Here is a 14,255-nt window from a genome sequence, read left to right on the forward strand (position 1 = left end):
GCCAGGTACAGAAATAAAAATTAAAAAATGAAAACAGTCCCTGCCCTCAGGGGGCTTACAGTCTAATGGCAGGAACAATACGTATTCAGATGACTAAACACAAAAAATACACAGAGTCAATATAAAGTGATTTGGCAGGGGAGAGGGTTAGCATTAGGGAGCTCATCTGTAGAAGGTGATACCTGAACTGTGCCTTCAAGAAAGCTGGGATTTGTGTGTTTTCAAAGAAGATCCCAGCCTGCTGTGACTTTGGGGGATTTAGCATAATCCAGTAGGCACCAAGAAAATATCCCTTCTACCAGGCCCCCTGAGACTTCAAGAAATATATCCCAGCCCCAAAGGGCAATGAACACTTAAGAGTAAGCCTCCCCACACCGGCATTTTTGTCATCGTCATCATCACTTCTGAAAGACAGGGTGGTTCTGGGGGGTAGCATGGGGGAACACCTCCAAGAAGACAAGTTCCTACAGAGACCCTCCAAATAGCCTTTGTGACACTGGGGAATCTCTCTTTGCAACAACTGTAACCCCAGTGAGAGGCATCCTCTTCAACTTTGTTGGAAGTACCTGTGCCAGAAGAAATCCATGTAAGGGTTACTTCGGCCTCATAAAAACTTCAGGCTGATCTCTGGAAAGATGTCAATGGGTGCCCTGAGCCAGCTCCTCTAAGGTACCCAGGGAAGAGGAGGGAAAGGGAAGAGCAAGAGAGGTGGATAAGTATCTCCCTTCCCCTGGGTGATAAAGGATCACTTGCCAAAGAACCGGACCGTCCCAACCTGGGAATAAAGGAAAGTCAATTCTATTACTTTGGTGGAAATACTTGGGTGAACAATCTCAAACAATCAGGGTAAGTGCTGCTTTTTTGAGCCCTCTGTCATCTTCCTTGGGAATGGGACAGGGAGGTTGTACATCTTTCCTTGTAAGGGAAAGGGAAGTATGACTTGAAGTCAAAAGACCTAGGTTCAAATACCAGTCTTGCTATATCCCATGTGAAAGTAAGGAAGTTGACTAGAGATCATTGATCAAGCCCCTTTATTTTGCAGATGGGGAAACTGAGGACCAACTCTCAAATCCTGTGGTTCCTAAAATGATTTTTATCTTCTCTGAATCTCCACTCCCTTAACTGTTAAATAAGTCATCAGGGGTGAAAGGCTAGAAAAGGCACAGGGGAGCTCTGGGCCCCAAATAATGCACAGATATTTGCATTCCAATTTTGTTTATAATAAACAGTATTGTCCAGAAGTCTGTTACCTGGGAGGATTCATAATTCTTCTTTACTCTCTTCTCACCAACACTTGCCAAATCGAGCTGTGTGATGACTTCTCTGGTAGGGTGCAAAGAGGTTGCAGATTTCTGGTTTTAGTCTCACTCCTGGAACTGTAAACAAAGACTCCACTGTGTGGAAGAGATGTAAAGGGGGGAAGGGGAGGAAAGAGAAAAAAATGCAAATGAATGAATTCTTGAAGGTTTCCACAGTGTTTTTTATATGTCGAGATAAACTGAACATACCGATAAGTTATACCAATACAGGAATCTCTTGTTTTCTTTTTTTTCTTTTCTTTTCCTTCTTTTTTTTTTTGTGGGGCAATGAGGGTTAAGTGATTTGCCCAGGGTCACACAGCTAGTAAGTGTCTGAGGCCAGATTTGAACTCAGGTCCTCCTGAATCCAGGGCTGGTGCTTTATCCACTTCTCACTTGTTTTCACTCAATGAAGATCTACTGAGTGCCTATTATGGGCCCGGTATTGTATTCATAGTATATGCCAGGTGGTACTTATATGGGTTCTAAAAAAGTTGAGTAGGGGCAGCTAGGTGGTGCAGTGGATAAAGCACTGGCCTTGGATTCAGGAGGACCTGAGTTCAAATCTAGCCTCAGACACTTGACACTTAACTAGCTGTGTGACCCTGGACAAGTCACTTAACCCTCATTGCCCTGCCCCCAAAACAAAGTTGAGTATATTTATTATGACATAATAAAAACATAACATGTAATATAAAATATAATAAAAGTTTAGTTATTCATTATGCCATTTATCAGTCAAATTATGTTTTGGATTACTAAAGGATTTCACTTTTTAAAAGAATCTCCTAAGGTGCATCCTTTGGTAAAGCCAAGTGTTCTTTTGTAATGTAAATACTGTCTTTGCCTCTCCAGTGTATCTGTTTAGTGAGTTCAGATTTTTCATATGTTGGATTTTTCTAAAGCTAGGTATGCTAGGTCTGATGCAAGAGTCCTAGCTTCCAAGCATTTACATTTTAAAGGGCTCATAACTTGAGCCTTCTTAGACTGAGATGAGCAGAAGGCAGAAACCCCTATATCAACAAAAACCACCCCAGACAGGCTATTGCTACCTGCTTAATCGGGGTCAAAAACAACCTAAAACTCTGACTGGAGAATTTCTCTACCAGTTTGTATTTTTTGCAGGGTTAGAACCTCTACAAATGTGGACCACTCTAACCCTGCTAAACTTTAACAAATAAATAATTTAATTACAAGAGCGTGTCACTTTATAAGGAGGAGAAACAAGAAATACTTTAATAACATTCCTTACTGAAACTTACTAGCAGTCAATTTTTTTTTAAAGGGAAATTCAAACGCTGAATTAGCTTCCACTCTACCTAGAATCCTGCCTTGGGTAGGTGGTGCCCCCTCCCCTCTGGTATGGAATTTCATCTCTGCAAAGCTGGAGAAGGAAGACATCAAGTTGCCTAGCTAAAATAAACAGTATGTCAACTTCACAGATAACTCTTTCTCTAATCAACCGGAGTCCAAATTCCCTTACAAACTTCTTTCTGGAAGAAAGGGTCTCTTTTGCCTTTTGGGCTAATGGGAGGGGCATTTTTTCTCCCCTTCGAGGCTTCCCTGCCCCTAAAAAAGCTCACTTATGGTTGCAAAGAAGAGGGAAAAAAAAGGACAGCGAGAGAGACAGCAAACCATTATCTGGCAGAACAGCAGTGGGAAAGCAGCTAGTTAATCAAAAGGATTCCAATCCGTCTGTGGGCTGCCTCACTCTCCTTCCCACCCGGTAGAGAAAGAAGAAGAAAAAAAAAGAAAAGAAAGAAAGAAAACCGCTTTGGAGCCAAGGCATAAACCTGCTCTCTCCTTCAGCAATCTCACAAATGCAAAACCTTCCACTCCAGTGACTCCTCATTAACTTACTGAATCTGACAGTATAATTATCGCAGCTGCTTCGCGCTTAGAATAAATAAATACGAAAGTGGGTGTTTAAAAAAAATCGAGAGGGGAAATTCAGTCATCTAGACAGTCAATAGAAAGAGTTTATTTTAAATTTTTATATTCTTATGTATTTGGATCATTTGGGGGAGAGATAATGAGATAGTTGTCTTTCAGCCTAATTGAGTTCCTAAGCTCAGGGCTGCTTGCTGTCACCTCCTTTCAAACTTCATTTTAACTTTTGTTCCTTAGAAATCTGAGATCGCTGTGTCTCCATTTACTCCTCCCTGCTGATAACCAGGTGAAGACTCATTGGACTGGAGTACGGAAAGTGACTTAATGGGATTGAGGATCTAAATAACCTTTCACAGGAAACAAGATAATCAAATCTCTCACTTGCCTTGAACAGCCTTGAGGAGCAAGCGCAGGTTAGCAAAAACTCAGGAGCAAATGGGAAATTAAACAGTATTCCAAAAAAAAAAAAAAGTCTTGTAATTTCCCTCGTCACGTGGTGCCCGTATCGCTCACAGGCATCAACAAACATCAGCCAGGGTTGCTTAACCCATTTAATTTTCCAGAATGCACACAGCCTGATGATTATTCTGTAATTTTAGCTCATGTGTATGTATATGGAGTTTGCATCTTCAAAGCCCAGAGGATCACACAGTGCTTTAAATTGGAGTTGCTATCTAACATGGAGTGCACTTACAACTCTGACTGGGGGCACATCACCCGGGCTTCCGATTAAAGCAGATGATCTTTCCTCTTTTAATTAATTAGTGACTATTTACCTTCTCCTCTCGTTGCTTCCCCCCCTCTCTCGGAGGATCAAATTTATATAGAAACTTTCTTTCAGTGAGCTCAAAGGTTTTAAAAATAAATATCCTCCCATCACCCTTCTAGGGAGGGAGGGAAATTTTTAAACAATGCCATTGTACAGATGTGGAAACTGAGGCCCAATGAGCTCATGCTAACACACTAAGAGAAAGTAAAGAAGTCTGTCATCTCTTTTTAAAAAACAGAGGCAACACAGTCCTAAATGGACAGAGAGTCTTAAGAAACCAAAGTGTTTCTTATACAAAGGGTAAGAATATGTTTCAAAGAAGCATGTGCTCATAATACTTTTATATCTGTACTAGGAAATCTTATGTTGGTATGTAATGAACCCAGTACTGCATGCATACTCTGCTGTCTGCTTCATCCATGCAAATATTTGCATGTGCTCAGAACCACAGTGGAATTTTCCTACACTGTGGGTGATGATGCCCTTGGATGTATTGGTGGATGCAATGGTGGCACTTTTACATATTGCCTCCATTTAGACTCACAGCAACCCTGGGAGATAGGTGCTATTATTATCCCCATTTTACAGAGGGAAAAATTAAAGCAAAGGTTAAATGACTTACTTGGCATCATATAGCTAGGAAGTGTCTACGGCTGGATTTGAACTCAGATCTTCCTGAATCCAGGTCCTGCACCCATCTATGGAGACACCTAGCTGCCTGTTTTCTCCTTCACACTCCCCTGGTGCATATTAAGCGTGTACATACAATTCCTCCCAGATTCATGAGAGGGATGAAGGAAGACAGGAAGCAGTGCTTAATTAGTGAGGAACTGTGGTGAATGAAAAGACATGAACACCTAGGCATTAAGAAAACATAAAGATTCTGGCCTTTGTGGAAAGAGAACGAGACCTAAGAGGAGGCAGTGGGAAGGTGGGCTGTGACAGCTCTAACCTCTAGCTCTTTCTCTTCTGGCTTCAAGGGCCCTACTTGTCTCTGTAACATAAAATCAGGTTACCAAGAGAAAGAGGGTTTGATAATTCTCTTTTCTAGGAAGTTCAGATGCAGTTCTACCGAGGAGCCCAAAGAACTCTAGAACTTATAGGGCTTCCTTTTAGTCCTGTAATTTCTCCAGGACTCCCCCCCTTCCCCCACCTCAACCACACAAACCTGATGGTGCTTCAGGGACTTGACCTACGGAGGCATTTCCTGGCAACTTAATACATGGTGACACCTCCCCGGCCCATTCCAAGCAACTGAAGACTCTTGCTTGTGTTAATTTTTCATGTGAAAAGGAAAGAATATGGTAGTGAAAATTAAGTAAAGAAAGTCTATTAGGGACAGATTGCAGCCTCTTAATTCTGATCTCACACACACACATCACAGGATCATAGATTTAAAGCTAGAAGAGGCCAGCCAGAGGTCCTGGGAGATTAAGTGATTTGCTCAAAGTCATGTCACTTGTCTCAAAATTGGGTTTATATCCAGAGCCAGTGTTCCTTTTACTATACCACATGGTCTCCAAGTATGGGTGTGTATGTATATATTCATATATATGTACATATCTGTGTGTGTGCATACATACAAACACAGACATTGTATATGTGTGCATACAGGGCAGCTAGGTAGAACAGTGGACAGAGCACCAGGCCTGGAGTCAGGAAGACTCATCTTCCTGAGTTCAAATCCAGCCTCAGACACTTACTAGCTATGTGACACCGGGCAAGTCACTTAACCCTGTTTGCCTCAGTTTCCTAATATGTAAAATGAGCTGGAGAAGGAAATGGCAAACCCCTCCAGTATCTCTGCCAAGAAAACCACAAATGGGATCACAAAGAATCAGAGATGACTGAAATGATTGAACAAAATGTATGCATGCACACACACACACACACACACATATTCTTTTCACTGTATCACATTGCTTCTGAGTGTGTGTATATACACATTCATATAATATGTGTTCATACATATGAGCTGTATGCACAGTGGAAATCACATACATATATATTATAGATGTATATGTATATAATAAGCTTTCGAGGCTAGCTACTGACTGACCTGACCCAATGTTCTTTCCCTGAAACCAACTATTGTTGTTTGTTTTTTTTTAGTGAGGCAATTGGGGTTAAGTGACTTGCCCAGGGTCACACAGCTAGTAAGTGTTAAGTGTCTGAGGCCGGATTTGAACTCAGGTACTCCTGACTCCAGGGCCGGTGCTCTATCCACTGCGCCATCTAGCTGCCCCTGAAACCAACTATTAAGCCAAAAAAAATTAAGACATAAATCTTGAGTGTTCAGATCTGGAGCTAGAAGGGATCTTGGACATTGAGTCCAGTTTCCCTCATTTTACAGATGAAGAAAATGAAGCTCATGGAAGTTAAGTGACTTTCCCAAAGTCAGATTTGTAGAAAGTATTATTTGAACACAGTTCCTGCAATTGCAGAGGCAATGCCCTTTCTACTGTAACAGATCTTAAAATCAAGGGGATGAAAATAATACCTCCCAAGAGGGTCTCCCTCAACCCAACAACAGTATAGTTCTCGAAGCAAATAATAAGAGATCCCTGAAAACCAGGTCCTCTAATGTATAAAAGCACAAAGATGGAGCCATACTCTGCTTTGTTTATGGATGCTTCCTGCTTTGTACTGTGGATAAGGTAGGACTAAAAACCATGCTTTTAGAAGACAGAATAAGCCCTGGAAATTGAGGGAGAAGTGGGGGATCTTAAGTGGGGAGGGCAGCCATGTTTCAGGACTGACCATGTAGATTCAGTGAACACTTACTTAAGATAAACCAAGAACAAATAAGTATGTGTGCATTATTTTAACTTCTATGTGGAAAGAGGGCATATTTTTTTTCACCAAGGTACAAACTTTGGAGGCAGGAAGGGACTTCTCATCCCCGCTCACCTTGACAAAGGCTGAGTATAGTTCCTGTTCATTTCTGTGCAGTCTATTAACAGCCTCCTATCAGTCTGGTACAGAAGAGAGTATACATGGGGCAGCTAGGTGGCGCAGTAGATAGAGCACCGGCCCTGGAGTCAGGAGGACCTGAGTTCAAATCCAGTCTCAGACACTTGATACTTACTAGCTGTGTGACCCTGGCCAAGTCACTTAACCCCAATTGCGGGGGGAGAGAGAGAGAGAGAGAGAGAGAGAGAGAGAGAGAGAGAGAGAGAGAGAGAGAGAGAGAGAGAGAGAGAGAAGCCACACTAATAAGGACTGGCTTGTGGAGGATCTTAAGGTAGAAAGTTAGAAAATGCTATTCCCAAGGAGTTTATAATTAACGTCTCTTTCCCTTAAAAGTTTGCACAGTGTCCTAGTGCTGAAACATCTTAGCTGTGTCAAAAAATAGTTGTTTGACTTAAGATTTCACTTTCGAAATTTGTTTTGATATATGCAAGTGCAGAGTGGTGTCTCACAGGGCCCAGTTTGGGATTTAGTATTAGTTAATGTTTTTTTTATTATTGACTTTGATGAAATACAGAACACACATATTATGTTTGTGGAGGACACAGAGAGATGATACCAAATCTTGCCTCTCCTTATTCTTTGCACCAGCCTTTGAAATGGAAGGTCACTTCTTTAAGAGGAGAAAAGTGGGATAAAGAGTTCGTTTCAGAGATTTTAATATGGAGGCACTGAAGAAGGTGGTAATATAGCTATATGCTGAAATAATAATTATACCTCATATAATATTTTAGAATTTGCAAATCACTTTACATACACTCTCTTATTTGATCCTCCTGATAACTCTGTGAGTGAGAAACTATCATTATCCCCATTGCAAATGAAGAATCTAAACTTCAGAGGAGCTAGGAGACCTGTCCAAGGTCATACAGATATTAGATTAGCTGAGGCAGTCTTTGTGTATGTGCCTTCCTTATTCCAAGTCCAATCCTCTGCTCACTGGGCCATACCATGCCTTGAAACCATTGCTGGGTTCAGGGATGATTCTTCAGTATCCCCTAGTGAGTTTTCTCCCTTCCCCAGTCTCTGGCATTGGGTTCTCAATCTCCTTGAAACTCCTGACCATGGTATGACACCATGTTGGCAGAATGTAAAATTAGAATTAGAATGTAAAATGCCTCTATCAAGAAATAGGTAGGGGGGCAGCTAGGTGGTGCAGTGGATAGAGTACCAGTCCTGAATTCAGGAGGACCTGAGTTCAAATCTAGCCTCAGACACTTGACACTTACTAGTTGTGTGACCCTGGGCAAGTCACTTAACCCTCACGGTCCTGAAAAAAAGAAAAAGAAAAAAAAAGAGAGAGAAGAAATGGGTAGCAATAAACAGGAAGGACCTGGAGAGACATATGTGTTCAACAGTACAGGTAAGGAAAAATGAAGCAAGTTTTTAAGCAGGAGATGAATGATGTTAAACGTGGCACGAGTGCGTGCACATAACAATAGCTTAATAAATACTTTATCTAAATATGGCACAAAGAAGATATGAAGGGTTATGGTGGCACATGAATCAGCAATGTACTGCTGATATCAAAAAATGGAAAATGATGTTAGAATATATTAAAAGGAGTATGACATGCAAGAGCTGGGAAGTCATTCTTTTAGGCACAGGTTAAAAGAGATATTAAAAGAAGGGAAGGATTAGATATTTTTTTTCACTTCCCTGAGGATGAAGGAAGAGGAAGTACAAAATATTCCTAAAGTCTTGCTGTAGTTTTAAGCCACTGAAAGCTTTAAACTGCACTCAGATATTTGGGACACCTGAATTATATAGGGTGTAATTTCTGATATGGGAAATACGGCTTTGGCATAATGAAGAATTTTATACTCCTGATAATAAGGTGGCATCTGGAGGACCCACCCATCCAGCTATTTATTAACAATATAGCTCTTACTCAGGATTGTCCATCCTCACCAGACCCCATTAAACAATTCTAAACTCTTGAGCATTTTTCTCTTAAGTCATTGAAAGATTTGTAGATTTGGTCAAAAAGGAAAAGTTCTAGAGAGAAGAGTGTGAAAATCATGCCCAGGATTAGAGAAGTAGAACAGGACCACACAGAAATGAAAAGGGGCCTTTGATGTCTTTTCCAAAGACTAAGGCACACTGTTTCAGAATCAAGTCTAGAAACCAAATAGTATTTAGTGCACTTAAAAAAATGCTCCTGTGGACCAGGATCTGTGGTCCAGTGACTATGTTTCAAGATTAGTCTTGGGGATCCAAGAGTAACATTTGAACTGTTCCCTGCAAGAACGGGCAGATTCCCTTTCTTTAAGGAGCAGCTCAATCTTTCTCCCCTTTCCCTTCCTCTCCTCTTTCTCCCCCTCCCCATAAATCCCCTCTCCCCCAAATCACTAAAGAATGTTTCTATCCCAAAGCACAAGTTCACGCTGAGGGCAGAGGGAATTAAATGGAGAGCCTAAACCTGAAGCTAAGATTAGAGAGTTGTGGGGAACCTAATTTTAGGTCGTTGCTGCAACAGCTGCCACCCTGAGCTGCTGCCTCAGCCTGGAAGACTACGAGTGTGGCCCTAAGCTGGTGTCTGTGGAGGAAGAGGAGTCATCTGGAAAAGTCATTAGAGAGCCATAACTCGTGTGCTTTTGGGAAAGAGACTACAGATAATTTTGCCTTCAACAAATGTTTCTCCAGGTGTTCCAGATTTCAGCAAAGGAAAACGGCAGGCAAACCCAAAGCAACCCGCTCGCCCATTCTCATGCCCATGTTTCCCCTCTTAAATAAATTCTTGATCAAGGAACTGATCCTGGGATTCTTGGCTCCTCTGATTCTCCCCCCCCCCCATGGAAAGTGACCTCTAAAAAATGTCCTCTGGCTATATAAACTTTCTGCAACAAGTTGCAGAGAGAAGTTCAGAACTCGGCTGCTTAATTGAAATAGGAAAATAGATAAATAGAAAATAATTTGGGGAGGGTTTCTCCCCCCACCCCACCCCCCTTCACTGGGATTTAGACTGGGTTTTTTTTATTCTTTTGATACATTCCCATTCACAGCCTTCATGTTTTAACGTTCTCCTTCAGAGGACAGAAATTAATAGCCAGCATTCTCCAGGACAAAGTGGGGAAAGAATATATTTAAACATGACAACTGTGTCATCGTAGGGACTAGAATGATAAAATAATACAATTAAGCCCCCCACCCCCATGATGTAATCCCAAAATGCCAGTAGTAGAGGACTACTACCTTGTACAGTTCTGGCTGGGGAGGGAGTTCAGAATTACCCATGAATACTTCTGTGGTCTTTGGACCTTCCTGACAGCTGATTCATTTAGTGCATGCATGTGAGTGTCTGTTCTTATGACATCCTATACTTTTGCTTCTTGAGTATCAAAGGTTTTGATTTTGTTCTGTGTGTCGATTTCTATGGAACATGTTAGAATTCACTGACCACAGAAGAGTCTCTTAATATAGGTGAAACATCAGGGATATTGAAAAAATAGGATGATGGTGCCAGGCAAAAAGGAATTTGTCCCCTGGCAGGAAATGTGTCCTTGATCAGGGGATCCTGTCCAGAAGATGGGCACACTGGGCCAAGCTCTTGTCTTAAGACTCCTCTTTTTAGTCTCAATTCTTCTGAATTTGCTTTTCCTTTCTAACCATCTTGGCAGTCTCAGGCTTACTGCCTATTTTTACAACTGACTATCTGTCTGTCTGTCTGCTAGCTTGCCTCTCTCTCTCTCTCTCTCTCTCTCTCTCTCTCTCTCTCTCTCTCTCTCTCTCTCTCTCTCTCTCTCTCTCTCTCTCTCTGTCTCTTGGCACTAGCCCTTTCATCTCCTCCCTTGGGGATTTGAGATGTCACTGCAGGAAGTGCTTGTCGGCCTCTCAGGCAGCAGCAGAGCCCCGTGGCTTTGACAAACCTCATTTAATTGGGAGGAAGCCAGGAGGGTTTGAAAGAACTGAAACATCCACGAAACTCCTTTTATCAGGCATAATTTAAACTCTGCATGGAAAAACCCCTATATGTATAAAGAAAAGTCAACTTCCCTCCCGCTGTGAGAGCTCCTCTCCTCCCCCCCAGCACAGGCAGGCTCCTTCGAGATTCCATCTTTTCATTTTTCTAAAAGTGTCAAAGTAGATTTGTGCTCTGTGGCTGGGTGAACAGAAAGGGAAATGCAGATCTCTCTCTCTCTCTCTCTCTCTCTCTCTCTCTCTCTCTCTCTCTCTCTCTCTCTCTCTCTCCGCTGTCTCTCTGGGTCTTTTTTTCTTTCTCTCTTCCCTCCGTCTCTCCTCTCTCTCTTTTTCTCTTCTCTAACCTTACTCTCTCATGTCTGTCTCTCTGGGTCTTTTTCTCTCCTTTCTCCTCTGTCTTTTTCTCCTCTCCTCTCCTCTCCTCTCTCTCTCTCTCTCTCTCTCTCTCTCTCTCTCTCTCTCTCTCTCTCTCTCTCTCTCTCTCTCTTTCTCTCTCCCTCTCTCTCTGTTTCTCTGTCTGGCAAATGAACATACCATTGCACACATGTGCACAGGTAGACATGAACATATACACACAAGCACATAGCCCCTCTATGAGGGTATCAGTTTAGAAGACATAGAAACTGCCTAGCAATTTCTCAGTTTGGGATCTGTCAGGAAAATCAAAAAACCCAAAGTTTCAAACAACGTGTCAATTTGGACAATGACAGTTTCCTCTTAATTACCCTCCTCTAGGCAAAGGGCCAGTGTCCAGAAAGTCCTTTTTGAAGAGCCCTGGAAAGGTTCAGCATATTAGCCTAATGGGTACCAGAGGTGGGGCTACAGGGGAGAATTGCCAATGTGGGGAGTGGACCTTGTTTCTTTAAACAGTGAAAAGGGTGCACTAGAGTGTGAGGATGCACACACATGGGAAAGGGCACACCATCTGTATGTCAGAACAAGAATGAAAGGAAGGACTTTAAAAACATCTTCCAAAAAAATATCTTCCACAAACCATGACTTTTTGCTCTTCCAAACTTCCCAGACTCACCTCCCTCCATACATCAATCCCCTCCAACAACATTCCCTTAATCCCACCACTAATTTCCCTGAGTACTTGTGTAATAATCATAACAACTCAAATTAATATTCAAGTTTCAGACTTGCAAGGCACCTTCCTCACAACAGCTCTGTGAGGTAAGAATTACAAGTATAATTATGCCCATTTTACAGATAAGGAACCTGAGGCTCTGAAAAGTTCAGTGTTTTATCTCCTGGCCTTTATGTCTTTATGTTTGATAAGGATGTTGCTGTTGTTTTCAGTAGTGTCCAACTCTTTGTGATCCCATTTGAGGTTTTCTCAACAAAGACACTGGAATGATTTTGCCATTTCCTTCTCCTGCTCATTTTACCGATGAGGAAACTGAGGCAAACAGGGTGAAGTGACTTGCCCAGGATCACACAACTAGTAAGAATCTGAAGCTAGATTTGAACTCGGGAAGACTTTTCCTGACATTAGGCACAGCACTCTATCCACTGCAGTGCCCCTCTAGCTGCCCCACAATAAAGATATCTAATATTTATATTTATAATTAACATATTTATTTTCTCACTTTATGAAAGAGATAAAATAATTAATATCCCCATTCTACAGATAAGGCAATGGAGGTTCAGCTGATCAAAGGGACACAATTAGTTAAGTTGGAAGAGTCAAAATTTCTACCTGAGTCTTCTAACCCCAAGTTCATTTTTTAAGAAACCCAAGACTCTCTCTTTCAAGAATGGTAAGCTAGTGTCCAAGATCACACATTACCATATGGAAGCTTCTTCTAAGCCTACATTCCTGAGGGCCATCCACCTCCTTTTATCCTGCCCCCATACCCTCTTTACCCCCTGCCCAAGCAGGATCTAGACCCTCATTCTCAGTATTAGTTTAAGGTATTTTCAGGCCCTGGAGTAAGGTGATAAAAATGAAGGATAAAATTATGAGAAACAGAATGTCTTTCAGAGTAAACAACAAGAATTTAAACCATAGGATTCAGTGTGTATACCAGAGTTAGAGTGTGACTTTAGGCCAAGGAGGGTGACTCCAACAGAGAAGAGAACAAAATTCTTTCAAAGTACTTTGGGTCACCTTCCAAAAGCGATTCTTCCTTTTTTGCCCCCCTTTTCCCAACCCCACCAATATCTTGGCTATGGAAATTTAGTAGCATCATATTTCAATATAAGTAGCTTGCATTTATTTGTTCATCCTATTTCTTCCCCATAGATACATAACAAATATGTACATAGATATACAGTAGTATTATAATGTATACACTAATAGGATAAATGATATTATGCCTATTATTATTACATACAGAGGTAACCAGGGCAGCTAGGTGACTCAGTGGATAGAGCACTGGGACTGGAGTCAGAAAGACCTGAGTTCAAATTCAGCCTCAGATACTTACTAACTGTGAGATCCTGGGTAAGTCACTTAACTTTATTTGCCTCAGTTTCCTCATCTGTAAAATGAGCCAGAGAAGAAAATGTCGACCTATTCCAGTATCTTTGTCAAAAAAACCCAAATGGTTGGGGCAGCTAGGTGATACAGAGGATAGAGCACCAGTCCTAGAGCCAGGAGGACCTGAGTTCAAATCCAGCCTCAGCCGCTTAACACTTACTAGCTGTGTGACCCTGGGCAAGTCACTTAACCCCAATTGCCTTACCAAAAACAAAAACAAAAAACCCCCAAATGGGGTCATGAAGAATAAGACATGACTGAAACAACTGAATAACAACAACAACAAATAGAAGCAACCGTGGCATGGTGGCTAGAGAGTAGGCCTTGGACCCAGGAAAACCTGAATTAATTCAAGTCCATTCTTTGACAGATCCTAGCTGTTGGCCCCTCTTGGCATCCAAGGCAATTTTCTAAGACTCTAAGTTGTGGAGAAGGTGCTGATCTGCTTTGGTAGAGGGAGTTATCTATGGCAATGAAATCACAGATGCAGTTTTTTATTATATTTATTTTACCATATACCCACTAATTTTTAGTAAGGGCCAAGTGACGTCCTTTTCTGTCTGCTGTGGAGAAACTCATCATCCAAAGATTCTCCCCCAGGTGACAAATGCTTTTCACTACAGAAACTAATGAAGATTGCCTTATAAGACACAGAAGAGTAACGGTTCATCGCACTGAGGAAATCATGGATCCTTTCTCAGTGAAGTAGAGTGGTACAGTGGGTGGTGTACATGACTCAGAGACAAAGATCTGGGTGCAAAGCCCTCCTAGAAAACCTATTAGTGAGGGCAGCTAGGTGGCCCAGTGGATAAAGTACTGGTCCTGGATTCAGGAGGACCTGAGTTCAAATCCAGCCTCAGACACTTGGCACTTACTAGCTGTGTGACCCTAGGCAAGTCACTTAACCCTCATTGCCCCACAA

At 41.8% G+C, this 14,255-nt stretch overlaps 1 protein-coding gene across 1 annotated transcript in view; it reads right to left on the reverse strand.

The window, feature by feature from the left end:
• Window positions 1-115: 115 nt before the first annotated feature.
• The window catches only part of CDK15 (cyclin dependent kinase 15), a 94,628-nt gene continuing 80,488 nt past the window's right edge, over window positions 116-14,255 (reverse strand). The window contains exons 13-14 of the mRNA XM_043996811.1: window positions 1,251-1,394; window positions 116-566 (exon numbers count right to left, since the gene is read on the reverse strand). Of these exons, the coding sequence (XP_043852746.1) occupies window positions 1,285-1,394 (110 nt within the window). The 3' untranslated portion in view covers window positions 116-566; window positions 1,251-1,284. The remainder of the gene's footprint in view (window positions 567-1,250; window positions 1,395-14,255) is intronic.

Source organism: Dromiciops gliroides, chromosome 3 (assembly GCF_019393635.1).
Source record: "Dromiciops gliroides isolate mDroGli1 chromosome 3, mDroGli1.pri, whole genome shotgun sequence".
In the NCBI taxonomy this organism is placed as follows: domain Eukaryota; kingdom Metazoa; phylum Chordata; class Mammalia; order Microbiotheria; family Microbiotheriidae; genus Dromiciops; species Dromiciops gliroides.